This window comes from Aptenodytes forsteri, unplaced genomic scaffold (genome assembly GCF_000699145.1).
Source record: "Aptenodytes forsteri isolate BGI_AS27 unplaced genomic scaffold, ASM69914v1 Scaffold217, whole genome shotgun sequence".
Classification (NCBI taxonomy): Eukaryota; Metazoa; Chordata; class Aves; order Sphenisciformes; family Spheniscidae; genus Aptenodytes; species Aptenodytes forsteri.
Window position 1 is genome coordinate 4,541,619 of NW_008796222.1, and position 27,140 is coordinate 4,568,758.

Consider the following 27,140-nt stretch of genomic DNA (forward strand, 5'->3'; position numbering starts at 1 on the left):
CCCAGGGAAGTGGTGGAGTCCCCATCCCTGGAAGTATTTAAAAGACGTGTAGATGCGGTGTGTAAGGACATGGTTTAGTGGACATGGTGGTGTTAGGCTGACGGTTGGACTCGATGATCTTAGAGGTCTTTTCCAACCTTAATGATTCTATGATTCTAAGTGAACTCTGCTAAAAATCCAGTTACAGGCCTGAAGTTTATGACTTGCATATGAGCATCTTCTATGAAATTGGTGCAAAGCTATTTATGTGTGCTATGCTCACCTTTCCATATCTTGCACCATTCAGGTCCATGTTCACTGGTGGTACCACTGCCACCACCTGGCACATATCAACACAGAATACAGAAGATACTTGATGGGCACAGCCCCTGTGTGGTGGTACTGGGTTTTTTTCCACCTCTTTAGCATCCTTTAAAGAACTGAGCACTGAATACTTGCAGAGCCTTAATGAAGCAAGTAATGTCTGAGCTTCTGTGCAAGGTTAACAGGTAAGTAGTAGGAAGAGGTAATCTTGTGGAGAAACAAATGGTGCCCTAGTTTGTATCTTCCATGCAACCCTTTTTCGAATGTGAGACCAAACTCAGCTGCAATTTGTTTAATGCATATACCAAAACAAACTCTTTGGTGTTAGGTAATTTCACCTAAAATTCACTGTCAGTGGGAGCTTTGCCTAATACACAGAGTTGTTGAAGCACAGGACAGGAAGGGACTATACCACAGGAAGTATACATCTAGACATCCCTGACCCAGGGCTCATTTGATCTCTTTGACAGTGAGGATCCTTAAGAGCTCTTAGAAAAGCCCGGTCCATTATTAGCTCACTTAATAGTTAGAAATTGTTTCCTAATACAGATTTTTCTGCAAGTCAGGCCAGTCATTCCACTCCTCGTGGACAATGAATCATAGTCCTCCTTATAGGAGCGAAGACTTATTAAACCCACTGTCCTGCAATTTTAAGGAAAATACATCTTACGATACATCCTAAGTACTGAGCTATTTTATCTCTATATTGCATCTCATATACTATACATGTGAGCTACAGTTTAATACTCAGCACTTGCTAGGATGCTAAGAAGTTCATAGCTCTTCCTCAGCCGTTGGCTATACTTACGCATAGGAGTCCGACAGACAATTGAAGGTGAGGACTCTGTGTAGTATGAGCCCGTTTGTTTTCTTCCGCTGTCATCCAAGATATTCAGTGGATCATGTATATCACTGTACGATGGCAATGATCGAACGCTGCTTACACTGCTGATTACAGAAACATGTTGATCCACCATTGTTCCAAGTCTGTCAGGTTCTGGGTAATTTATATTGTTTCCATAATATCCTATTAACAGGAGATTGGAAAAAAGCAGAGTGAAACTACTGTTGAAGAGCAAGGGTAGGGTAGGAGCCTGTGACAACCTGGGACAAAAGGTAATTGTTACCGGCAGAGTCCCTTGAGAATAAGATTATTTATGTACACATACAGCCTAGTAACATCAGTAATATATGCACTGACTGACCCAAAAGAGGGGTGGTAAGAAGGGAGCAAAAAGATCCTAAGGGTTCAGTCATGCCTTCAGTACAGAACTGCCCTTCCATTCTAAATTCAGTATCAAACAGTAGCCTGCAACCAGCGGCCATGAGAGACACCATGGGGACTCCTATCCACAGTTCAGTGCTCCCTTCTGAAGCTTACAATCAAGGAAGGTATACCTGGAAAGAAAATCTGCACGGTAATACATACTGACTGCATATAAAAATCCATATAAAAGCAACATTTCCACTGTGTCTTTCCTCCAGAAGAGGGAGGTGTTTTTGCTGACTGTATCTCTGAAGCAGATTGTGGCAATAACTTTACATTTGAAGTATGAGAAATATTAGGGCCAAAGTCTCAAACTAATGCTAATGCACATTTTTATACTTCGTTTCACCATCCTGACCCTGTGACTAGAATGCTCCATTATGCTGATCGCAGAGGTAAGCTATCTTATGCCTGCTCTATTTCATAATAGATGTTTTGGGGGCTTTTCAAGAGATTGTTAGATCACAAGTCATCCTGGTTTTGCTGCCTTCGTGCAAGACATGGCGATGATACCAAAGGAAGATTAGCATAGGTGCAGCAGATGCATTTGAGGTCAACTGAGGATTCACCAGAGGAAAATAAATCCTGAAGTAGCTTGTTAAGCTGCTTTACAATCTCTGTGTGTTATCAGAGAAGTGGAAAACAGGAAGGTATAAGTAAGAGCTGAAAAACATCCATAGAAAAAAGCAGATAAAAAGTGTTTTACTCCAGCAAGGAAAGAGAAACAGAAGGAAAAAAGAAAATACGTATTAATACCGTTGGAAGCATTAGCGGGATATGCTGCTCCTGGGCACGTAGACACTGAGTTGCTCAAGAAATTGAAACTCCCAGTATTCAGAAACTGCATATTGTGTGTGTCCTGAGACATGGATGAGGGACCATAGCTGGAAGGAGATCTGGCATTGTATGGAGACACAGCACAGCTGTTGCTGAAGTAGTCTCTGGAGAACTGCTGTTCACTCAAGGCATTGAATCGGCTGTGCTCTGCTCTATGGTGGTAAACTCCTGAAGTGGAATGGGCCTGAGTTCTGAACATAGCCTGGTAATTGGAATTGTTTCCATAGTAATTCTGATTAGTTTGTGACAAAGTCTGATAAAGGGGTTCTGAGTAGGAAGAGCACTGTGAATGTGTGGATAACACTGGACCTACACTTGGAGGTCTCACAGCCATTGGCCCCTGGTTGATAACACTTCCTCGGCTGACCATGGCTGGTGAAATGGGTGGAGTCATCAGGTGACCAGTGCTTTGAGACAGCTCCATCTGACCTGGAATAAATAAGCATTAGCCGTGATTAGCGTTCATACTGCACTATTGCTGAATAGAGCAGATCTGTTAAGACACTAACCCTCTAGTGAAGCGTACGTTACCATTTGAAACCTTTACAAAGGATATGCATTGGCCCCCACCTGTACAACGCATGTTCTTTAATCCATGGCTTCAGGCTATAAAGCTTCCCGCTTTCATTCTCCATCTTGGAGGCTGCCGCATTCAGTGAGAAATTCCAGCAGTTACAAGCCTTGTGTGCTCCAGGTGTTACTGTTTATTCTTGCCTCACAAGAAACTCACCAAGCCAAGAGGTATAGGACAGTTTTACCATTGTTCCAAGAGGATCTATTACTGGCAGGGCTCTACAATCGCTGCCTTCTGTAAATCAGCTCAGAGGGTGAGCTCATGAAACATTATTTACTAGAGGTCTTTATAAATGCATATGGTCATTGGTCCTCCTACAGCAGCATGTTACTGTGGACTGAAAGATTAAGAAGCAAATAAGAGAAGGAGAAGCTAGAAGAATTGATACATACCTGTCAGCTGCATATTCTCACTGTCTCCTGTGGCAAAGGGGTTCAGACCAGAAGGTACACTGCTGGGCTGGCTAGCTGACAAGGACACGTAGGTTTGCTCTGCCAGACACTCATTTTTGACTGAAGTGTCACTGGGCAAAGGAGCAGCTTTGTTACGATTTGCTAGGAAGCAAGAGCTTGGTGATGCGGTAAAGGTGGCTTTGCTTGCATCTGGAAGAGTAAGTGAAAACTCTTGGTGGCTGTTATGTATGCTCGTTGCACATAAATTCACCACTAGTATATAGACGGCATATGAGCTGCCTGATTTGTTTGTATCTTTGGTTGCTTATTTTAAAACCCAGTGAAGCCTCCATATTTTGCATGTAGCCAATGAATACAAACATTGCTCTAGTCCTGATCTTCCCAGTGGAACTGTTTGTATCATATTCCCTGAACACACATCTACATCACAGAGTATCAGCTCCTCACTGAAGCCATCATAGTGAAGGTATGAATCAGATTTATTCCCTTGAAGTAAATGTCAGCAATGAAGTCAAGTAAATTGCACTGAGTGAATCAGGCTCATGAGACTTCATCCTAAAGAACTAACAATGGGAATTTTAGAATGCTTGAACTCTATTTGCATACTGGTATCTAGAGAAAAGCATTTGTTATACTCAGTAGTTCTTCAGTTTTCTGCAGACTATTGATAAAGTCAGTGGAAGTTTTGCTATTCTTCAGTGGAAACCATGACTTTACCTTATGGTTTCAAGTACTTCACCTAAGTATCCAAGGACAAGGCAACTGCTACATAGGACAAGTTTTTTTCCTTAAGGCTGAATTAAAAGAAAAAGCGCAGCATCTACTGTCAGACAAATTCTATGCAAGTTTCTTGCAGCAAAGTGCAGATTTAGAGTAACAACAACCAAAAAGTTAAAGATTGATTGCTGGTGCTAATATTAATAAAAAATAATTCAGCAGAACCCAGTCGAGTTTCACTGGATTTTTAGGGATTAACTTGGACCAGAATTTGATGTAAACCAATCTTCATTCATTTTATAGCAAAGGACCTGGAGCATATGACTTCAAACTGTCTAAACTTTAAGAAGCCTGGTAGATGGAAAATGTTAAGGATACTGTTTTAAATTCATTTTGTTTCTCTTCCACATAGTAATACTTCAGCCAGATGCTAAATAGGGCTCCAAACTTGTGTTCCAACCTTGCAGGGATATTTGCATTTTGGTAACATTTAATATATTCCTAGTTCAAGGTGTAATTACATATTTAAGCTTTGGCAGAAAAACTGGATTAGGAATTCCTGCCCTTTCTGATACTTATATGTCTTTTCACACTTCAGCTTGTGGCCCTTCAGATGTACCTACAAGTGTTCGTTGCATCCGAGATCATTTCAGTGATCCAGTGTATTCACATTCCCACAAAATGTTATTAAGTGAACTATGGTAGAAAGGTGGGAATGAATTGCTGAGTGAATGGTCACCAGCTTTTCAGGTGAATTTGACAATGTTGCATATAACTACACCTTCAGGAGAAGATAGTAAGCCTGCTTCTGTGTACAGTTAAGCAAATATGTCAATTTCTAAAAATACAGGAGTACATTCGAAAGAACCAAGCTCTAGTTACCTAAATTCTTCATGTATTTGTCCAGTAGATTCTGGAGTTCTTGTTCTTTGTCATTGTTGAACTGCGTCTCCATGGCGAGCAGGATGTACTCATCTAGCAGCATGCGGATCAAATGAAAAGAACCTTTTGGAGGAGAAAGAGAGAGAGTAGCTGAGTTATCTTTGTGACCATCTCTCACCACTCTACAAGAAGCGAGTGAAACAAACAAATAATTGTGGACTTTAAATGACCTGGCAAGACCAACAAGGAATAGTGCCTAACTTCTAGCTCTAATCTCTCTTTGCACTGGCCCACCTAGCTCAATTGTTTACTGTCCTGTAGGCTATTTGACCACTAATTACATCAAAGAAAAATACTGATGAAAGTGAGACATGCTTTATACTTGAAGAGGGCACACAGTGGAGCTAGATAAGGCCGAAGTCTGCTAGAATGCCTCTGCTCTATTTCTGTTTGCCTTGTGCTAAATAACCAGACAATAACTGGTGAAGTCTTTGACCTTATTTCAAGGATATATCACATTAAAAATGTGTGTCTCCTTACAGCCATTTCAAATACCCTCTGAATTTTAGATAACAATGTACCTACAACTAAACTTAGGAAATTATGTACTAGATTTAAAGTGAGTTTCACTTGCTCTACCATCTTCTATTTTATAAAAGGTTCTTTCTGAGAGTCCCCTAAAATGTAAACATTTCTAAAGATGGAAATGTGAACCTTAACTTTTAAAAGCCACAAACACTGTTGAATTGACTGTCTGCTGTTCCCAGAATTAAATGAGTGGTGATCTGCCAAATTGCTTTTGCTTTTATGAAAACAGACTATGCAGAAGAACTTCTATACAGCAGTAATTTTTTACCAAACTGATCCACATGTAAAACTAATAATTTAAATCTTCTGTCTCCTATACTGAGATATGCAGTTACACTTCCATTGCCATATCAAAACAAACAGAGCTTCTAGCTCTTAAATGGCAAAGCAGTATCAAACAGCAATTGAAAAGAAAAATACCTTTGAGAAATGAGCATGTGACACAGATCACCAACAAAATATTGCTAGCATTTACTGTGAAATGTTAGTTTGAAAAACACGTTACACAGCATTTGTGACTTTGATCAAAGAATCTTTAGACTAGGACAGGTTCCTCTGCTGAGGAAATGGTGGAAAGCTGGTAAGTACTAGCACATATGTACAAAATATGAATGTTTTTACAAAGCGCAGGTACCAAAACTTGATGCGTTGTTTAGGGTTAGGTTATGCATCACTCGAGCACCGAAAAAACTCCATTTGAGAAGGAAGTCTTGAGCTCTCTTCTTTAATGACCTCCCATTTTGCTTGCTTGCCTGAAAGAGAATAGTAAAATACTGTTAAGTATGCTAACTTGCTTTCTGCACACAGGAGAAAAGAAAGGAGAACTGAATATGCTTGAGAGTTCGAGGAGTCCTTGACTCAGGCTGATGTGGCAGGGTGGATCAAGCTGCCTGATTCAAACTGTCTTCATAATGTGTGTCCTAAAGTGATACGGAAGAGCAGCATTCACTCTTTTCAGTGCAACCAGAGTAGAGCTCTGACAATGTTAGATAAAGCAAACTGCTTACTGCTTGGGCTCTGCTGTGCCCCGAAGGTATATAAATTAGCTCATATTCTAGTATTAAAGGTGCCAAATTATTCTGTAAATATACAGGTGTACAAGGCAGAAAGAAAAAAACCCACCCTCTGGCACTATGTTATTCCACATAAACAGGGAACAGAAATTAATCTTTGTACTTTAATGTAATCTGTATAATACCGGCCAGACTTTCTCTCACAAAATGGTATGTTTACTATCGTAACATTGACGCTTTTAATGCTGCTCATTTCATACTGTCACTTTGCTCTGGCAGTGATTTGTTTGTGTGGTAACGTATGCTCTGTTGCTTTCTCAAACAGCAAGCAGAAAGAAGCTGTTGTGTGAGTTTGACAGTAACCACACTTTAGCATGAACAGAAGGCAGACAGCAATGGAAGGATTACACGTTCTGTAAATTATTAGCTTCTGCTTAGTTGACCTAGCTGCGTATCAGGACTTGTAGTATTTCTTACCCCTAACTATAGGAAAACAATGCTAGGAACCATACCTGTTAACTTTAATAATACAGTATCACATAGTAGATGCTGAATGGGAGAGTGCTTCACCTTTTCTGCCTGGCTTGTTTATCAGGAATTGTCTTCTGAAATTGTGGAATCAATTTTAGACCGTAATCATTCAGTTCTAAAATAAGTTGTGATTGCTCAGCTTCAGTGGGAGTTTTGTGTCTAGGTAAGTGTATATGAGGACTTGCTTTGGCTCTGCTGCCCTGAATCATCCAAAGCTCCTCACTGTGCTGCTCACATATGACAGCAAATATTAGGAAACTCAGAGTGCTTTAAAAAGAAAGAAATTATCACTGTCTCCATTGAAATTTGGGAAAACAGGTGAAGAAAGGAAAAATGACATGCCCACGGTTATTCTGCAAGAGGCAGTCACCCTTCTGCAAGCCAAAGCTAACTGCACTGTCTCCTCCTCTTGCATCCATTCATATCAAGATGCTCCCCAAAATGATGGATAAGATATTGCATTTCTAGATAGAACATGACCTGATGAGAAGACCAGTGTTTAGCTACTAGCAAGCAATGTGTAACATTTTATTCTGCTAGTTTACATTCATTAGAGTCACAAACTGGGTAAATATCTCTTACTTGAGCTATAACTCAGAACTCAATTATTTTGTTCTGAACTATAGTGTAATCATTCCTGTATAACTACATGCATATAAAATACTTATGATTATAAAGCATCTTGTAAATCAGGGAGAAAAAAAAATCCCATCAAATCCATCAATTGTTGAGTTAAGCACCTTGTAAAGCTACAAAACTGTATCTTCCACCCTGGTCTGCAGAAATCCTTCTACAGGTTAGCTACTTCTGAATCCATCTGCTACATTAACTTATACCACATACAGTACCATCCGAATACCATGAAAGAAAGACGACTTGCTTCTCTACGGAACAACTTTTGTTCACCTTACTCACTGGGCAATAGTCCCGTGATTCTGCATGCACAGATAATGTACATTCTTTCATGTACAGTTTATGACAGAGCTGACTGTAATGTTTTAGTTAAGATGCTTCTTAGTTTGTCACACACATAAGACTGTTCAACAGCACTCAACATGATTAATTAGAACTAACGGCACTGGAACTTTTCACACCAAATTAAGAACTCCCCTGTTACAATAAGGAGATGGGAGCAGAGATGAGAATCCCATGTAGGAAACCAATGGGACTGCATAAGTAAGGGACTGTGTAAGGAGTAAGGGGAGTAGGATTTGGTCTTGAGTCAGGCAGAACATTTGAAAGGTACCTTGATAACCCTTTGCTCAACCACAGTATCCAACCATTCAATAAATGATTCCACAGTGGCATTCTTCTTTAGAAGGTCCTTCAGTTCTTGGAACACTGTAATAGAGTCATCTACCATGTAAAAAGGAGAACATATCATTGCACGCTATTCTGAACATGAGAAAAAGCCACTCACCAGCCATATGACAGTATTGTAGCATGGAAAGGAAAAGCAAAGAATTAGAGCAGTGAAGAAATGAGCAATTCCCCAGCAAAGCAAGCAGACACACATCCATCACACACATATATTTTAATTACTTAGGCATTACAATGATACAAGTTGTAAGACAATGAAGATTTACAAGAAAATAAAAGCAAAAAAAATTCTGGTATTTTCCATTCATTTCAAGATTCAGCCTTGAAAACCTTTCTATTACTAAGTTTAGTAGTAAAGCTTTATCTGTAACGTGGCAGACTTGTATACTGTCTTAGGTTTCCCTTGTATTTTACAAGTTTCTCACAATATAATTGAAAGCTGACTTCCCCAATTCCCATTTTTGAAAAAGTGCCTGATTGACCAGTTATTTCTCTTCTCCTTTTCTTTTTTTAACCAGTGTGAAAGAAGACAAAGAACAAAATAGAAAACAATTACACAAAAAGTAGGAAATGGGCAATTCAAATGAAAATGTAAATAGGATTGTGAACCATTAAAGAGAACAAACTTTCATGATCATTGTAACAGTATTTAGAAGACAACACATTGCTATTGCTCTCCTTTCAGCTCTCCAAACTCTGATCAACATGATTCCTATGACAAAAGTTATATTTTTAATAGAGAAAATTACTGTAACTTTTTTCAACAACAGGTATGTATATGAAAATTAACGGCCTCAGAATCTGTACTTTACTCCACTCTATTCTGTGTATGAAAATAGCTGTTACGCTTTATGGAAAATTAAAGATCAACTTTCAGCAAAAAAAAAATCTACAGTATTTAGGACAACACATTGCTATTGCTCTCCTTTCAGCTCTCCAAACTCTGATCAACATGATTCCTATGACAAAAGTTATATTTTTAATAGAGAAAATTACTGTAACTTTTTTCAACAACAGGTATGTATATGAAAATTAACGGCCTCAGAATCTGTACTTTACTCCACTCTATTCTGTGTATGAAAATAGCTGTTACGCTTTATGGAAAATTAAAGATCAACTTTCAGCAAAAAAAAAATCTATTCGTACAAAAAAAAAAGTAAACTAGCTCAAATATCCATTAAATTAAGCCATAATGATATGGAATTTTTGAGACACCTTTCAAGAATTGATCTGTGCTAATATCTCCATATGATTAGGACAAAACTTCAAAAAAGATTTTATTACACTTAGCAACTGACATGTAAATGATTTTTTCAGCAGCCATTTAAAGTCATCTAGCTGGGATGACTTCCCAGCACAAGCTTCTGTTCTTGTAGGACATGCTAGGGCAACCAATTGGTTTTCTTAAGCTACTGAAGTTAACATTGAGCTAGATTAGAGAATGCAGTGTCTACGTGTGCCTTTTCTCAGTCCATCTCCAAGTAGACTAGTGTGGCATGGAATGAAAGAGTGAATTACTTTTAATGATAAAAATATATCACCATGGACTTACATTCACTGTAGACCTCCCCATCAGAGTCTGTGCTCCCTGAGACTGCAAGGAGTGCCTGAGAGCCAATACTATTCAAATCAACTTTTTCAATATCCGACACCATGGAATTCACCACATGCTGATCAAAAAGGGCTGGCCGAGCAATCTGTAAGAGAAGGCAAGGTAAAATGCTGAGACCCTGTCGTGGTTTAACCCCAGCCAGCAACTAAGCAGCCACACAGCCACTCACTCACTCCCCACCCCCGGCGGGATGGGGGAGAGAATCAGAAGTGTAAAAGTAAGAAAACTCCTGGGTTGAGATAAAAAGTTTAATAACTTTTTAAAAAGAAATAATAATAATAAAAATTATTATTTCTATTCTTGTTGTTGTTGTTCTTGTTGTTGTTGTTGTTGTAAGGAAAAGGGGAAAAAATAACAGAGAGAAAAATACAACCCAAGAAAGACAAGTGATGCAAATGAAAACAATTGCTCACCACTAACTGACCGATGCCCAGCCAGTCCCTGAGCAGCAGCCCCCCCACCAACCTCCCCCCTAGTTTTATTGCTGAGCATGACGTCATATGGTGTGGAATATCCCTTTGGTCAGTTGGGGTCAGCTGTCCCAGCTGTGTCCCCTCCCAACTTCTTGTGCACCTCCAACCTACTCACTGGTGGGGTGGTGTGAGAAGCAGAAAAGGCCTTGACTCTGCGTAAGCACTGCTCAGCAGTAACCAAAACATCCCTGTGTTATCAACACTGTTTCCAGCACAAATCCAAAACACAGCCCCATACTAGCTACTATGAAGAAAATTAACTCTATCCCAGCCAAAACCAGCACAGACCCACACTTGGGGATCACCTGAATCACTCCTCAGAGAAGAATCATATTCTGTTTAATTTTCTTATCATGGCTGGGTTTTTCGCAGATCAGATGAGACAATGTTTCCCTTCCATTAGGCTTCTAATGCTCTTCTAATGTGCCTTCCTATCAGATCATCTTCACGATGTCACCCATGTGCTACTTCTGTCTTAATATTTATGAAAGAGAAAACTAAGTCAAGATGAACATATGGTGCATCTACAGTTATTCATGAGGACTACCACCTCAAAGCCCAAGCTGTTAGCACTTTAGTTCCCTGAAAGGCATTGTATCCTTTTGTATAATCTACCAAACCATCACATGGAGATGCCTACTAATTGCAGATACCCGTATTCTGCCAACACAGCCTTGGAGCCCTCAGCTACCTGTCACTCCCATATTCTCCTTTCAGTCAAAACTCAAAAAGAAATAAGCTCACTAAAGGACACCATGGACAAGACAGAGAACCTTTGCTAGGCAAGAAGGATCATCTGATATTTTCCAGTTTGGAACTAAACCAAATATTCCACTTCATCATTTGATTGCCAAAAGTTCCCATGATAGTAGTTCATTATAACCATGGTCTTTTCTCTCTTTTCTACTACAAAAGTTTGAAGTTTTGGTCAGATCTATTTATGGCCACTTCCTTCTTGCATGGTTAAAACTACAAGATGCAAGTCTTCTATGGCTGAAGTTGAACCTTGAAAAAATAATGCATTATAACGCATAGGCAGCAAGGTGCACTGAATGTAATTGACAATTGTTTGGATGTATAGTCTTATTCTGTTTACCTGTGCTAGGTGTAGGAATGACGTCTGTCGTTTCAGCGAGGAAACAAATCTTCGTGCAATAGGCAGTTTCTTATCTGTCAGGTTTTCTGGTAGATTTTCCAAAGAGGAAACAACCCACTGTTCCCAGTTTTTTGCAAAATTTCTTATATCTGCCAGTAAACTATAGGAAAAAAATGTGTTTTAGAGAAACATCAATAAAGATTGTCTTGCATTAGTTTAAATAATTGGGTTTCAATCTATGATTAACAGACTCCTGGACATATCTGTGAATTACTCCTCAGGTGTCACCAAAAGGAAACAGGAAATGACCAATCATCAAGAGGCTAAAATTGACTACATATTGATCTGTACCTCCTCTGAGAAAAACTGTAAGCCATCTGTCGACTGAACTAGGTTGAAAAACACTAGGTTTAAGAATATACCGTAAGAAATCCAAGAACCGTTAGAGATATCTGAAGCTAAAGGCCTTAGTCAGACATAAAACCCCAAACAAGATGCCCTTCAAGGGAAAGGAAAGATGAGAAGGTTCAAAGGTAACTTATAATAATCCTCTTGTTAATGTCTTGTTGAGAAAATGCTTAGGTATTATGGTGATGCATAGGATACAAACCTGAAAAGTATTCTGAAAAAAAGGTAACAATTATTTTTCCTTCAACAACACGAGTACATTTGTTTCTTTTTTGTCCTTCTAGGGCTTTAGTGTAGAAGAAACCTATTTCAAAATATCCAACAAGCCAGTAAAATGGGACATTAAAATACTGTGTAATATTTTAAGGCTGTTCTATAGCTGTCCTCAGAGCTGACAGTATTTTGCCATACATACTCTGCTGTTCTAAAAATGAGCATAAATATTGTGACAAAATTTCTCTAGGATATAGAATTTCTGCTATTTACCTGGAATATGCCTAACAAACAGAATGTAGCATTATTATTGTGAAATACCTACCTTTCTGGCATTTCTTGCATTGTTGCAGGGATGAGTACATCTGTAAGGACCTTCAAAAAAGTAACAGAAAATGGTATCAAGCTTCCACTGGCCATTTATTCATTCATGTCTGTCTTGTCTACTTAGATTGCAAAGTGACAAGGACAGGAAATTTATACAGAATAAAGCCATTCGACCTATTGTCCTGATATTTATATACCCAGGTTGCCCAGAGAGGTGATGGATGCCCCATCCCTGGAAACATTCAAGGTGGGGTTGGACGGGGCTCTGAGCAACCTGATCTAGTTGAAGATGTCCCTGCCCACGGCAGGGGGGTTGGACTAGATGACCTTTAGAGGTCCCTTCCAACGCAAACTATTCTATGATTCTATGATTAGATTTCTCCCATCACTATTAGATAGGAACATGTGAGATATTTATATACCTAGATAGCTCCCATTCTTAACGTATGCCAGCATGCCAGTAAAACAAGGAAGTGCTATCACTCATGTCTTACAGTAGGGAAATCAGTAGAAGTGAGATGCATAAACATTTTGTCTTTTCTAGCATCACTGTGAGTCTCAGTAAAGCAGATACTCAAGCATCTCCCAAGTCCTCAAGTGCTATTAGCCATGTGACTCTTCTTTCTGCCATACTGCATGTGGCACTGAAGGTGTTCAGAGTTCAGGAGAAATCCCCTATAGCTAAGTGTGGTGTGGAACTGTTTTGGTAAAAAACTGTGCCATCCGGCATGCCTTCTGGGGAATGTTATTGCAGAGAGCAAAGTTGTTAGCCTATATCCCAAAAATCTGTTTCCACTGCTAATGTAAATGGTTTGATAATAACACAATAAAATGCCTCCTTCTTTCTAGCAGCTGTGCTGTCAAGAGTATCTAACGTGATTGTAAGTGAGAAATAGTGAGAGACAAAGAAGAAGCATGATAGTAAATTCATAAACTTTTGAGAAATTCTGTCTTATTCAATTTATAATTTAGTGCTCCTGTAGTATTTCTTCTTCTGTCACATTAAATATTTATTACCAATAAAGTTAGTATTGGATCTATTGGGACAATATGTTTTGAGCAGGAAAAAACTCATAAACTCAGAGTACAATATAACCTCTGCAAGAAAATGAGGCTTAATGGCTCATCTCCAGGGTAGTAATTATGATCTCTGATGCTAATCACCTTTACTTCACTCTGCTAACTAAAATATCTCTTCTTACTTTACAGCTTGATATGCTTCTAAGAAATATGTATTTTCATCTTTTCTGGATTTTTCCCCCATATTTTTGTACAGTAAAGAATGACAAATAGATTACAATAAGGCACTCAGTGCTAAACAGCCCCAAGTCTCTTGCTTTGACTGCCTGGTGTCTATTGTTATGCCAATAGTTATTTCTTCCCATTCATATGGGGTTGTGAAATGTGTTAGAGAGAGGATGACAATCCTTTTCTATTTATATGGCATGTCCAATCAGAGGAACTTAAAGTACTTTGCAGCTATTAATTAATGATCCAATCTGATTTTCCAAATTAAAAACTCAGGAAATTTTGGTGGCATTACTTTCTTTATTTTTACCCCAGTGCTCTATTGCTTAATCCTGACCTTGCAATACTCCTTACTTTTACTTAATTTCAACTATTTGTGTGATCATGCTGTGAACTAGATCAAAGAACTCATATGGCACAAAAACTCTGCAAAACAAATGTTCCTTGGATTTTTTTTTTTAAACCCAAACCAGTTCAGAGTGCAGCAGTTTTGCTGGTACATCTAGCAGCATAGGAACAGAAATGAAGTGTAGCAGGCAGGAGAGGCAGGAACACCTTAACCCAGTATTGTTCCAGCTCTGTAACATGAAACCATGGCCTGACATAACCTGTGAGTAGCAGATTCGCATGTGGAATCACCTCGCTGATCTGCCACAGACTCTCTTTGCAATAATCTTTTAAGTAAAAACAAGGCTTCAGTTTTCATCCAGGCTTAACTTAGTCAGCCTTGTCAGTGAAGCACACATGCATTTCTTTTAGCTACATTCAAACAAGTAGGTCAGGATTTCACCATTAGTGCGCTGCCTGTAGTCACACATCAAGTGTGCAGTAGAGCTAAGACTGGCGTTCAGCTCTTACATGTGCCAGTTTTACGTTCTTGATTTCAGTGGAATCTTTGCTGATTTACACAGGTAAGAGGCAGAAAGCAGTCATGGCATCCTGTTATTCTAACTTCAACGCTGTTTTTACACAAGCAAAAGCTGTAACGTGGTTGAGATTATCCATGTAGCTAGATGCTTAACTTACCTTATACAGTATTGAGTCACAAACACAGAAGATGTCAACGATGATGGGATTTTCAAGCAGGGGAAGAAGATGGTCAGGCATTCCTTTCCAAAAATGTAGTAAGAAATGCTGAATCTAAAGGAGTAGGAACCAGATTCATGGACATAAATAATGCTTTCTTGGCTCCCTGTGCATATATACCAAGAATGTGTGTTCAAACAACCTTACCTCTTCAAAGTTCCCATTAATTGCATTGTCAAGGACACACTGACAGTGTGTTTTGTACATCATGATAAGAGTATCTACCTATTTTGGAAGAAAGAAAGATTAAACAGAGTTTCTTAGCTCTCTCCTTTACTGCTATAGTGATCTAGGCTTCTGCTTTCTGTAGCTAGTATTTAAATATAGAATATAAACTGCATTACAATGCATATTTACAAATAGGCAGTCTGTACAATCCAGAAGTGATGAGGAGGTCACTCATCTCTAGTTTTTATCGACATCTTTAAGTCTCAATGCTGTTGTCAGAAATGTAGCGTCTGAATCTGTATACACTGTGAAAATGTGGATATCAAAGTCAGGCAATAGCTAGATTAGTCAGTCAGATGGTAAAGTAAATTCACCTTTCTGAAGCTAAGATTAATCCCAAAGAGTAGTGCAAGTTAATCATTAGGCTACTATAGGCGTCTATGAGTGTTCTGAAACATCATCAAGTTGGACAAATGAGAAAATAGCTGCCAGTCATTTGGTCAAAGTTTAATCACTGCCTTACAAGAACTGAACTTTAAAAAGCAAAACTTCCTTTCATCTCACCAGGCTAATTTATCTGAGTGGTGTGTTCCCTTATTTTAATAACTGTGCAGAGGTATTACAATACTTTGTAAAAAATGGTAGTAAATTTTTAAATTTGTAGCAAATTATAGAACAAGAATTTTGTAAAGTATCTTAAGGAAAGAAAAATGCTAGCAAAACCATTCTTAGGGTCCAGAATCACAGAAAGTTTGTTACAGCTTGTGAACTTCTCCGGCAAACCAATATCAAGTTTCGAATGAACCTAGTACCACCTTATTTCAATAGGTTTAGCATACAGATTTCTTTCAAAACAGACCGTGCTGACTTTCAGAGCTGCTTCTGTAACTACATATCTTTGAAAAACAATGGCAAAGGGTGAGATTCAAGAACACTTTAAAGAATTTTTTTGGAAGGGGTTGATGGAAGTTTAAAGTTTGGGTAAGTTCTTCAGAAACATAAAATGCAGAAATTATCAATCTATTTTAGTACAGACTGCTACATTTATGGACTCTCCAGAGACTTCAGTTGCATGCAATTTCTTAGGAGTTTAATGCAGGAGTCAAACTTCATGTACGGGCTCTCTTCAACAGAGCACCTAAATATCTTAGGTTCAATAACCCTTCGTCAGATAAGCTGAAGAAGGAGAAAGACAGTAAGGAAAGAAAACAGGAAATAAGAGAACAAAGAATGAGGAAAGAGCAGCAAGGAAAGAGAGAGAGGGAGACACACAGAAATTCATGTCTCTTCCCACAGTCTCCTCATAACTCCATGAGTCTGTCCCCAGACAGAGTCACCCACAAAGCCCTGCTGGGCCTTCCCATCATCTGGTCCCAACATCAGAGCAATTACATGCTCCTGACCCAAAAATGAAGAGAAAATGAGTTGCATCTTTTTCTTCATTGTTGGAGTGGTAAAACTCAGTTTTGCTTACACTGCTGTGTCGGGTCTGCAAGGAACTCCAAATGCTCTTCGGATTTAATTGTTATGAGAATGCTGTATATATGAGCGGTGCCAATTCACTGACGGAGACTATAGCAGCAGGTGATGCACGCTGCTGAGTACACCAGTTCTTGGGCTTTCTTTAGGAACTGTAAGATTTCCAGCTAAGATCTCTGTACTACAGACGGCTTCTTTTAATTAGCTCCTCACAACAGGAATCCTAGGCTTCACTACTTTCACAGAACAAACTTAAGAGGAAGGGATCATAAAACAAAAAGCTTTAAAGCAACATATCTCAAGACAGCCACCATCATGAGCTGTACTGGAGCCTAAACTGGAGAGCTCACAATGTGTACCAAAAGGTTTCTAGCACAGTTCAGGGATGTAGCAGCCTGTAATGTGACCAGAAACAACAGAGACATAACATACAGGCAAGGAGTCAAAGACATAAAACATATGCCAGCAATACTTCTAACTGAACAGTTACCCTTAGGATAAGCAATACTGAGTATTGATTTGAGGAATATGATTTTACTAATTTAAAAAAAAATATGCTCAGATTTTCACAGTCTCTTTTCAAACCATTAATGAATGAGAGTAAAGTTCATCTAATTATTTGTTGTGAATTATTTGTTCTGATCTAATCAGAACAAAATTTACCTTAAATCCAAAGGCATTTGGAATGAACACGACTCAGTTATTTGTTTGTTTTGCTCTCCCCGTCTTACATACCATCAGTTTGTAAAATACTAGGTCAGTTAATAGGTAAATAATTCAACCACCTTTCCAGTGGAAAGCCAGTTAATCGGTGTTAGTAAAGGTTTGCCCCCTCTATAAATCAGTCACCTCTGTTTGATTATGGACATTTCTGGCTCTTTCATGTCAATACCTCAAAGGCTAAGATATGAAGAAACATTCTGTGGCAATTTTTGATCTGCAAGCTGGAAAAGAAGTAGCTCACATTTTACCTTGTCTTTAGAAATGCACCCTTGAAGCAAAAGGTGTTGAGCACTTGGAAACTCTGGGAGGAGCGTTCCAGTTTTGGAACTCAGAGAATATTTACGAGTGAAACCGCCCTGAAATGGAAGGGAAAAAACAGGAACACTGAAATAGCTAATATAGATTCAACTGAAACCAACAATTCATGCTAAACTTGCATATTATCTCATGAGTCTCTCAACGTTCCAGAATATTTACATTCAGATAATCCTTCCAAAATACTGATGCTTATCCAGATCTGGATTCCAGCCCAGGAAGGCAATTAAGTATGTGCCTAGATCTAAACTCCACCAAATACAGTTTTCAGAGTGATGCAGCCTTTGAGCCACATTACTTCATGGAATTCTACAAGCTTTGGATTTAATCTATGTTTAAAAACTGAAGTAGAATACTGCTCTCTTCTACAGTACGGACTGTGATATCCTCAGGGAGACGCTAAGTTTTATTTTGTGTATATCTTTCTAGTGCAAAGATCTAGGGTACTGGAGATATTATTTTTCTTCCCTGCTCTCTTCCTGCTCTGATAGCACGGCAATAGCGATTTCTGCTGTTTTACTATGGTAACCGCTATTTTAGTTTATCATAAAGTTTGATAACATTTTATGGTATTATGGATGTGATGGTATGTAGGGTCTATGGACACTTCTGAACTACGTATTTATTATATAGCTCTCTCTGATTGTGACAGACTTGACATGAAGCCCCAGTTTCATATCTCAATAAGAATGATATTCCCAGCCGTTTAGTGTTCTCCAGTTACTTTCTTGAGACACGGTCAATGCTGATCTGGAGACAAAATAAATTCCTCCTGAATTATGCTGAATTCTGCTGATCTGAGAGTTTCTTTTAGTTCTCAGAGTTCACCTCTTAAGCCTCTTTAGCTTGTGACATCTGAAATATCGTAGACACATCTTGTACTAGTTACAGACTGAGAAAAGATCTTGAATAATTATTAGATGCTAGCCTTTGGAGCAATGGGATTGAAGGATGAAACAAGAAGCATCCTTGTATGTGTGGATACTGACCGTGAAGCAATATATGGTAAATCTACCCTTGTTTAGACTCTTAACCTAATACTCTCACAAAATCTGATTTAGTCTACTTCTCAGTAAAGCTAAGCAGTAACATTCTGTAGTGATATAGTGTTACTATGCTTATATTTATAATGCACACCACATTACGCTTATTAAGCTCTCAAATGATATAATTAAGATGAAACCCTCATCCTCAAGAGAAGCAATAAAATCTGGATTATGACTCTGTCCTTACTGACTGCATTGTACTTATTCTCATAGGATTGCGTTCAAAGCTAGAGAAGACTATTTGGCTGAAACCCTTTGTTCCATTTTAGCCCACCCAGTCCTTATGTCAAGGCAGTGTACGGAGCCGTGAGCAGGCCTTCTGCATATTCCTGTGGTAAATCCACTACTTCTGTGCAGATTCCCTTTGTACTAATGGATGGTATTTATGACCATGCATGAGGCATTTGATTGGTACTTGAAGTGGCCTTTTCCTAGGCTTTTCCTAGGCTTTCCCTTTTCCTTTCCCTTTGCACACAGATTTCACTGAAGTGGGAATAGTAGGTATATATTGTAACATATAGTGTAAAAGTGTGCAAAAGGGAGTATTTTCCTATAGATGTTGACTCATGAATTGGAGGCCAGTTTCAAGTGAAATTCTGTCAAATACTGAATTCAGAAAACTATAGCTGTAACTGACGTATTCACCATATATATATCCCTATTTTTATAGGGTGAGATGTCTGCCAAAACAGACAGCAAGGAAAGAAAGCATACATTATATAAACACACTTTGCCTGTGCTATCTACTATTCAAATACACATAAAGCTTTAAGTCAAAGAAATTGTAGAAATTTAGAAACATTAGTACTTCTTCATGTCAATATTTTGCAGTTTTATAATTGCCTATCAGTATCAGGAGGTTTGTTTTTTTTTAATAACAGGAGTAATCTCAATTATTTTATTATGCAATTACCCAAGAAATATATTAAAAGCTCTGATTAAAAGCGATTAGTTCATTTAAAAGAAGGCAGTGATGGCGGGGGGGGGGGTTAGAGAAGATAATCTGTAATGTTTTTTACCTTGCTAATGGACTTATATGACTGTGCCTCAGTTCTAGGCTTACTATTTTAACCCACTGCCACTTGCCCTTTCAATTTAATGCCATCTGTTTCTAATGGCCATTTAACATTAAGATAATGACAGTAATATTACCTGCCTAATTAACCATGCAGACTCTAATGGTGCACTAACTGGTTTAGATAAAAGAATTTGCTGATATCTCCCCCTACAGAGAGAATACTAGAAAATGTGATAAAACATACCAGAAGTAAACAGTGTCCCTGACACTCAATAAGTGTTCATTCAAATGCCATTTACTCAGTATATTTAGACAATCAGTGCTTTAACATCTTTTCAATGTCTTTATGTTTCTACTGAGAATTACACCTTATGCAATCATTGTAAATCTTTCTGGAATACCTAATTGCATGTATTTTCAAGCAAATGAATAAGGATATATCACCTGTTCATTTTAATGGAAAGTATGATGCCAAATTTTCAGTACACTGAGATGGTTAAAATTCAGTTTTGACCATGAAAGCAGCTTTTTACTTTTAAAACCTGCCTGAATAATTTCAGACAACACAGAGCTAGCCAATCAAAAACTCATACTGATGTGCCCTTTCTCACTTATTTCCACTGACTTCTCTGTGGTTCTTTTTCTGGGAGGACAAAGGTATTGAACTTTGAGGCAGAAACAAGACAGGTTTATGGGACTGTCAATTTCCAAGCAGACTGGGAATGCCACCTCAGAGATGGAAGTAAATGTGCATTCATTTATGCCAAGGGAACCAGAAATTTTCCATCCCAAAACTTTTAAAGAATGAATGCTGTAGTAGTGCTCATGAATCCTTGAATACGCTGGGGATATCCCATGGCATAGCACTATCTTTCTTTGATAAGATAGCTGGTTATCTGAACAGGGAAAATGCAGCAGATCTAATCTACCTGAACCTCACTAAAATACTTGACGTGGTGTCACCATGGGAAATGATTAGTTATGCTGGTGAGAATGGGGATTAGTACAAGAATGTAAAATGTTTAAGAAACGGACTCCAGCTGAAGTGCTAACAAGTTGTGTTGACAGGGAAACTACTGGCTTGAAAAGGGATTGAAGTGAAGATTCACAAAGATCAGACCTGGGGCTGATCTCATTGAACATTTCATAGATTAAATTGGCTGACATGAGCTAATGAAATCATCAGTAAAGAGGAAGACCAAGAGGTCATGTAGAAATATCTGGATGGCTTTGAGATAATGGCAATAAAGGGGATGAAAATCAATAGAGCAAAGCTACTCTCTCAGGGACCAATAAGAATTTCTGCTATCAGCTAGGAGTTGTTTATCTGGAAACGAAAAAGGAGAAAGACTTGCTGTGTATCAGTTGATCACAGAGGGTATATTTAGTCTGGTAAATTAAACGGTGTCAGAAAACATTCCCAGGTAATACTGGAACAGTATGATTCAGAATGGCCCCTGGCATTCTTTTGGCCCATGTCAGTTAGCAGTCTCCCGAACAATTTCATGTCATGCTTCAACAGTTACTGCATGCTAGGGACTTTTCTCCATGGCAATGTGGCTGAGATGTGCCTATGTTGTTTTGTGGGTTCAGGAGTTTAATAATATGGATGCAGGCTATTCCATGCCAGTTGAACTCAGTGTCAAAGAACAATCCTGGGAGCGATCCTTAACCTTAATGTACAATAATCCATAATTTTCTAGTATAAATATAACCAGAATGACAGTGACTATACCATAGTATACAACAGTGAAAATGTAGGCTACCTGTGGGGGAAAAAAAGCCAACAAACAAAAACCAAACGCAGTTCTAGGGTTCATCAGAAGGGATATTTCCAATAGAAATGAGAGACATGCCATTTACAAGACTTTAAGCCTGATTTTTTTTCTATAAAGATATTCAAATCGGAACAAGTACAGTGAAAGGCTGTAAGGCTGACCAGAAGTAACCAAAAGCTGCTGCTTGTTCCATCTAGCAAGCAAAAGCAGCGAAAAGACGTATCGCAGGAAAATGTCACGAAGAGCAAGAAATAGAGAAAGGCAACCCTGACCAGGAGGTATAAAAACCAGTTTATTCCAAAAAACATCTTCTGGCTTCCAATCAGACAAATGAGGTTCTGAAAAAGCCCTCCCGCAAAAGTAATGGATGCAAAAAAATAAGCTAGAGCTTGACCCTTTGCTTAAGAGGGTCTATTATGAACCTCTGTGGTTATGGGGAACTGGACTGGAACAGGAACCCCAGAAGGTGCCTTCCAATCTTATTTTCCTTTGAATATTTAGAGGAGCAAATACTCAGCTTCATGAAAAAAAGGTTATACAGTCTAATCTTTAATGAAAAATATTGCTGTAATTCTCAAAGAAATTAATGTGAAGAAAACCACAGGTCACATAATATTTGGATTATAACAGAAGTGAAAGGAAACAGACTACAGCACTTACCTCATTCTTTAACTTGCTTCCAGAGAACCTTTGAAAATAAACACGTTTGATTATTTTTTCACAAGCAAAACATTTTTAGAGTTTGTGTATATATATATAAAATGATACAGATATATAAAATAGATCCATTAGAAAAATGATCACATTTCTCCAAATATAATTATAATCAAAATCATGCTTTTTTCTTAACTTCTTCCATTGGTTTGCAAGTGCCTGAGTATATTGGGAAACCTACTGATGTCTTCTAAAACATGAAGATTCAGATCATTGACCAAACAGCAAAGTATAAAACCCAGTTTCAGTTTTTTCTTTGGGTCTTTGCAACTTCACAAATATCAAAAGGGCAGCATAGGTGCAAGTCCATAAGGTCTTTACCAGGAAATACATAAAATTTTTGATACCACTGAGTAAATTCAGAGTAGAAAAAATATATCTAGAATTTGCAATTCTCAGGAAAATGAAGAAATCATAGCAATTTTCCATTCTTTTTCACCACAGTATTATTTTGATGCAGGTGAAATGCATTTCTGAGATCAAAGATTCATTAACTGTCAAAAACATGTTGCAGTATAGTGCAGAATGTCCTATTAAGAGTCCAACGCGGAGATTGCCAATGAAGTCATTGGACTATCAGGCAACTCTTCAGTGCAGAAATTAGAAAGCACACATTTTAAATTATAACTACTAAACTAGAGAATGTGTAATGATAGAGATTCTAATGGATCAGTATAATGATAAATGTTGTTTGATTATTGTTATTCCCTGTTCTGCTAGCTGCCAACTGATAAGATACTGTGGGCAACATGAGGTCTTATAATTATTAGCGGCAATATTGTGATTTCATGCTGTTGAGATGCTCTGCCGGCAGGATAGAAACCAGAGGCTGAGCGGTTGTGGAATTCATAGAATCATAGAATCATAGAATCATTGAGGTTGGAAAAGACCTCTAAGATCATCGAGTCCAACCGTCAACCCACCACCACCATGCCCACTAAACCATGTCCCTAAGTGCCTCATCTACACGTCTTTTAAATACCTCCAGGGATGGGGACTCCACCACTTCCCTGGGCAGCCTGTGCCAATGTTTAACCACTCTTTCAGTAAAGACATTTTTCCTTACATCCAGTCTAAACCTCCCCTGCCGCAACTTGAGGCCATTTCCTCTCGTCCTATCGCTTGTTACTTCAGAGAAAAGACCAACACCCACCTCGCTACAACCTCCTTTCAGGTAGTTGTAGAGAGCGATGAGGTCTCCCCTCAGCCTCCTTTTCTCCAGGCTAAACAGTCCCAGTTCCCTCAGCCGCTCCTCAGAAGACTTGTTCTCCAGACCCCTCACCAGCCTCGTTGCCCAATTCCTCCTGCCCAGGCCAGGCACAGGCACCTGACAGTTCCCATCACATGATTATCCAGCATATGTTACCTACCGAGTTCCCTTGGTTGTTAATAAATGAGTGTGAAAGAAGGTATCACTCCGTTGATTACAACATGGAGCCAATTAGCTTCATAGCTGGATGTATTTGTTATGGACTGTGGATTTCCACATGTGCAGCAAAATGTACACAGAATGTACAGCAAAAACACGAGGCAGCATCTGCTAGCATTGCTCCTCCAGAGTCTTAATTGCTACCTAAAGCTACCCTTCACACAGTGCTGTGGATAGTAATGATTTTTGGTCTTAGGTATGTTCCTTTCACAGTGCAAGGCTTGATATTTAAAGGAACCGGGAGGTCAAATTTACAGTGGAATTTAAGGATTCAGGCATCTGCAACCCTGCATTTAAGGACTATTGTACTCAGCTCAATTACCTAAATATTAATACATGAATGCCAATTAAATTTGAAATGGTAGTAGAGGCCTATATTTAGGCAACTAAACTGAGGCCCATTGCTCCTTCTAATCTTTTGACAAGCTGCCATCTAACATGCAAGCCTTGTGGTAAAGGCCTCCATATGCCTACATTTGTGCATGGTCATGGTGTGCTCTGGTACCATTATCAACCCATATATTTTCCCTGCCTATTTCTGCCCCAAGCTTGATCCAGGAACCATTTTTATAGCTCACCTACCAGAACAGACATCAGACAAAAGACAGATTTTATGATGGATCATTATATGCAGCAGCCAGCAACTGGGAGATTCACTCTCAATTTTGAATCCCTGCACTGCCTGACACTTTCCTTACCCAGAAGCTTGTTCTTAACCCCAGGCTACTGCGTCATTCTCTTCACACAGACAAATCCAACCACAGTGATGACCCAGACTGTGCAAAATGAGCATTTGAGCTTCTGTTCCAAATCAGCTAGGGAGGCAATTTGACTGCTGGACCCTGAAAATTCAACATCTTATACATGGCAGCACAAGTCCTAACACAAAGAAAAGGTTCCTAACTAGTGAATCTAGTGAGTACTCCTGAAAATCTTAGAGAGTATCTATGCCATTTTTATGCGAGCGTATACCACTGGAATTCCAGCTGTGGGGAATTTTGCAGAACCTCCACTTTCTTTGCATTCATTGCTGCTAGATTGTGCAAGGACAAGAGCTTTACATGAAAAGGGCACTGGCTGACATAAAGCTGAGGACTAAGAGTGATTATATACCCTTAAATGAAAATAACTGTCTTTTCGTCAATTAAATGAGCAATTTGTTCAAGATAATTCTGTATTATGAAAGAACCTCTTCTCACGGTGTACCAGCAACACCTCCGCAGCTCTGGATAGATACTGGACAAGGAAATAGCATATTCCAGTCTATTATACCTTAAGTCCTGCAGTGGAGAGATCCCTCCTTTTAAGCATCATTGGCAACGTTACCCTCGATTTTCACATTTGTCCTATTGTTTGGGAAAAGTCTCTTTGGATATAACCTAAATCTGCCAGCAGCTGATTTTTCTATGTGTGATTTTAAACTCATTTATTCCTTTCCTTTCTCAGAGTCCCCACTTACACAGGTATACTGCCGTAGACAATGAAAGCCGTCATTCAAGCCATATGTGAACAGAGACATTTGTTTTACGAACTATTAATCTTTGGCAAACCAACAGGCAGCTATCGTAATGTATTGATCCTGCTAGCTGTCCCTTAAATAAATATAATTAGAGCTTCCTGGGTTAGGTTTAAACTGATATTAGCCAGTCAAAGGACCTGTAAATATTAATCTACACTGACCCCTCCCTCCTGCCCACAGGTGCCAGCTTCACACCATTCTCCAGACGTTTCATAATGGAAAGCTGTCCTGGGGAAAGAACTCAGAGGGTGACACACAAGCAAACAAAATGAGACAAGCGTTCTGGAAATGGTGTTTTGCTGCCTTACACTACCTTGAACAAAGCCTCTGCTGGTATAAGTCGATGCAGCTCTACACTGACTGAGGTGGGGCCATACTGGATGATACTAGCAAAAGATCTAGATCAACCTGTTAAAACAAAATCCATGTCTTCAGGGAGAAAACTGCTACCTAAATCTGGGAATGCCAGACATTGAGATATGCAGCAATACTAGTTCTGGCATCAACAACAATTACTGTCCTACAAATACCTTCCTAAGACAAGGTGAAAGTTAGACCTGACTAAAGCTCAGAAGTTATGTTACTGTACCTGGTTAAGCCTTTTCCAGAATACACAGAGTGGTAATATGCACTACTTTCTTTAATGCCAATTCCATAATAGTGATACCTGTGGAAAAAAAAGAGGAGTGTTTATGAGCGACGTGTCAAGTAAAGCAAACTGTCAAATTGATTTTCAATGCTTTCTCAAAACTTTTCTTAACAGTGTCTACCAATTCCTTTCACTGACATGGAACAAAATCTGGTCTCATAGAAAACAGTATTGTCATGATTTGATCCAAAATTCAAGGCTGGGATCTTCTTTAAATTTAAAACACTCACTCTCTTACAAGAACGTAGCTGGAGCAGCAAATCTCCTAGAAACATGTTACATCTCTTTTCCCTAATGTCCATTCTCTTTCATTTTACTTTGTTTGTTGAAAGGCTGCTGGCTTTGATCTACCAGGTTTATTTTATCAGGCTTACCACTGTTATATTTAGACAGTCCCACTTTTCAGTTCAAAATAACTCGTCGGTGTACCCTATAAATTAGTGTTCAGCCTCCTATAACTAAAAATGCTAACATGTCATTCATGCATTGTTCTCTCAGGTTGTAGGGTGACCGACTCTGCTGAATTATTTAGCTGCTTAAGCAGTTCTCATCCACATTTGTCTCCCTTGCTGCTCTCCTGGAAATTATTGCTCCCAAACAGAGCTGGAAGAAGGAAACGTACCTATTGCTCAGCCTCTGCAGTGCTGAGCCCAGCACCTTAACCAAAGACACTCAAGAGGGTGGATTGGTGCTAAGAAAACTGGCTGTGCAGTAGATACTTATTACTTTCCACTGATTTTGCTACAAAAGAAGTGACCTTCAAGGATAAGGGCAGGAGAGCAAGCTGGGGGCAGCTCTTTCTTTACCAGTCATAGCAAAGTTTGCTTGAGTTCATCTATCAAAGGTGATAGGCCCTGTCTTATAAATTCCACTCAATAGGTTTAAAAACTGATTGTGTTAAACCAAATTTGTCTAAGAATGTTACGGACAGTATACTCAGGATCATTTGTTTTTTTACTAAAGTTAGCTTGAAAACACCATGGCAGCTGGTTTAACTGAACTGCTTCAAAATAACACTTGTAGTTCAAGTACATTGCACGTAAACCAAGCATAACATAGAGGTAACACTTTGCAATGCGTTGCACTAATTTCACTGAAACTTCTCAAAAGCTTGAAGAAATGCACTCTTAAGACACAAAGCCCCCAGCAAATAGTTCATAGAACACATAAACAAAAGTTTTCGGCTCATCTCTGCTGTTCCTGGTGATGCTCATTGAAAAACAATCACAATCTTACTGTTGGTTCTTATATGGGACAGTCACAGATAAGAAAAAAACCCTCAAATGCTTTATATTTACAAAGCTGACTAAAGGCATTAGATACAAATGATATTTAAGAAAACGTTCATTAGGATGATATATTTGCTTAGCCTAGGTAGCTTTGAAAATCTCGGC

The 27,140-nt window shown here is 38.8% G+C and overlaps 1 protein-coding gene across 1 annotated transcript in view; it reads right to left on the reverse strand.

Annotated features, from left to right (window-relative positions):
• Window positions 1-27,140, reverse strand: part of RFX6 (regulatory factor X6) — a 40,102-nt gene that overhangs the window by 954 nt on the left and 12,008 nt on the right. The window contains exons 4-18 of the mRNA XM_019474603.1: window positions 25,687-25,764; window positions 22,096-22,123; window positions 17,527-17,634; window positions 15,056-15,133; window positions 14,849-14,962; window positions 12,573-12,622; window positions 11,627-11,786; window positions 9,998-10,142; window positions 8,372-8,481; window positions 6,216-6,333; window positions 4,994-5,116; window positions 3,374-3,583; window positions 2,327-2,836; window positions 1,112-1,330; window positions 938-940 (exon numbers count right to left, since the gene is read on the reverse strand). Of these exons, the coding sequence (XP_019330148.1) occupies window positions 938-940; window positions 1,112-1,330; window positions 2,327-2,836; window positions 3,374-3,583; window positions 4,994-5,116; window positions 6,216-6,333; window positions 8,372-8,481; window positions 9,998-10,142; window positions 11,627-11,786; window positions 12,573-12,622; window positions 14,849-14,962; window positions 15,056-15,133; window positions 17,527-17,634; window positions 22,096-22,123; window positions 25,687-25,764 (2,054 nt within the window). The remainder of the gene's footprint in view (window positions 1-937; window positions 941-1,111; window positions 1,331-2,326; window positions 2,837-3,373; window positions 3,584-4,993; window positions 5,117-6,215; window positions 6,334-8,371; window positions 8,482-9,997; window positions 10,143-11,626; window positions 11,787-12,572; window positions 12,623-14,848; window positions 14,963-15,055; window positions 15,134-17,526; window positions 17,635-22,095; window positions 22,124-25,686; window positions 25,765-27,140) is intronic.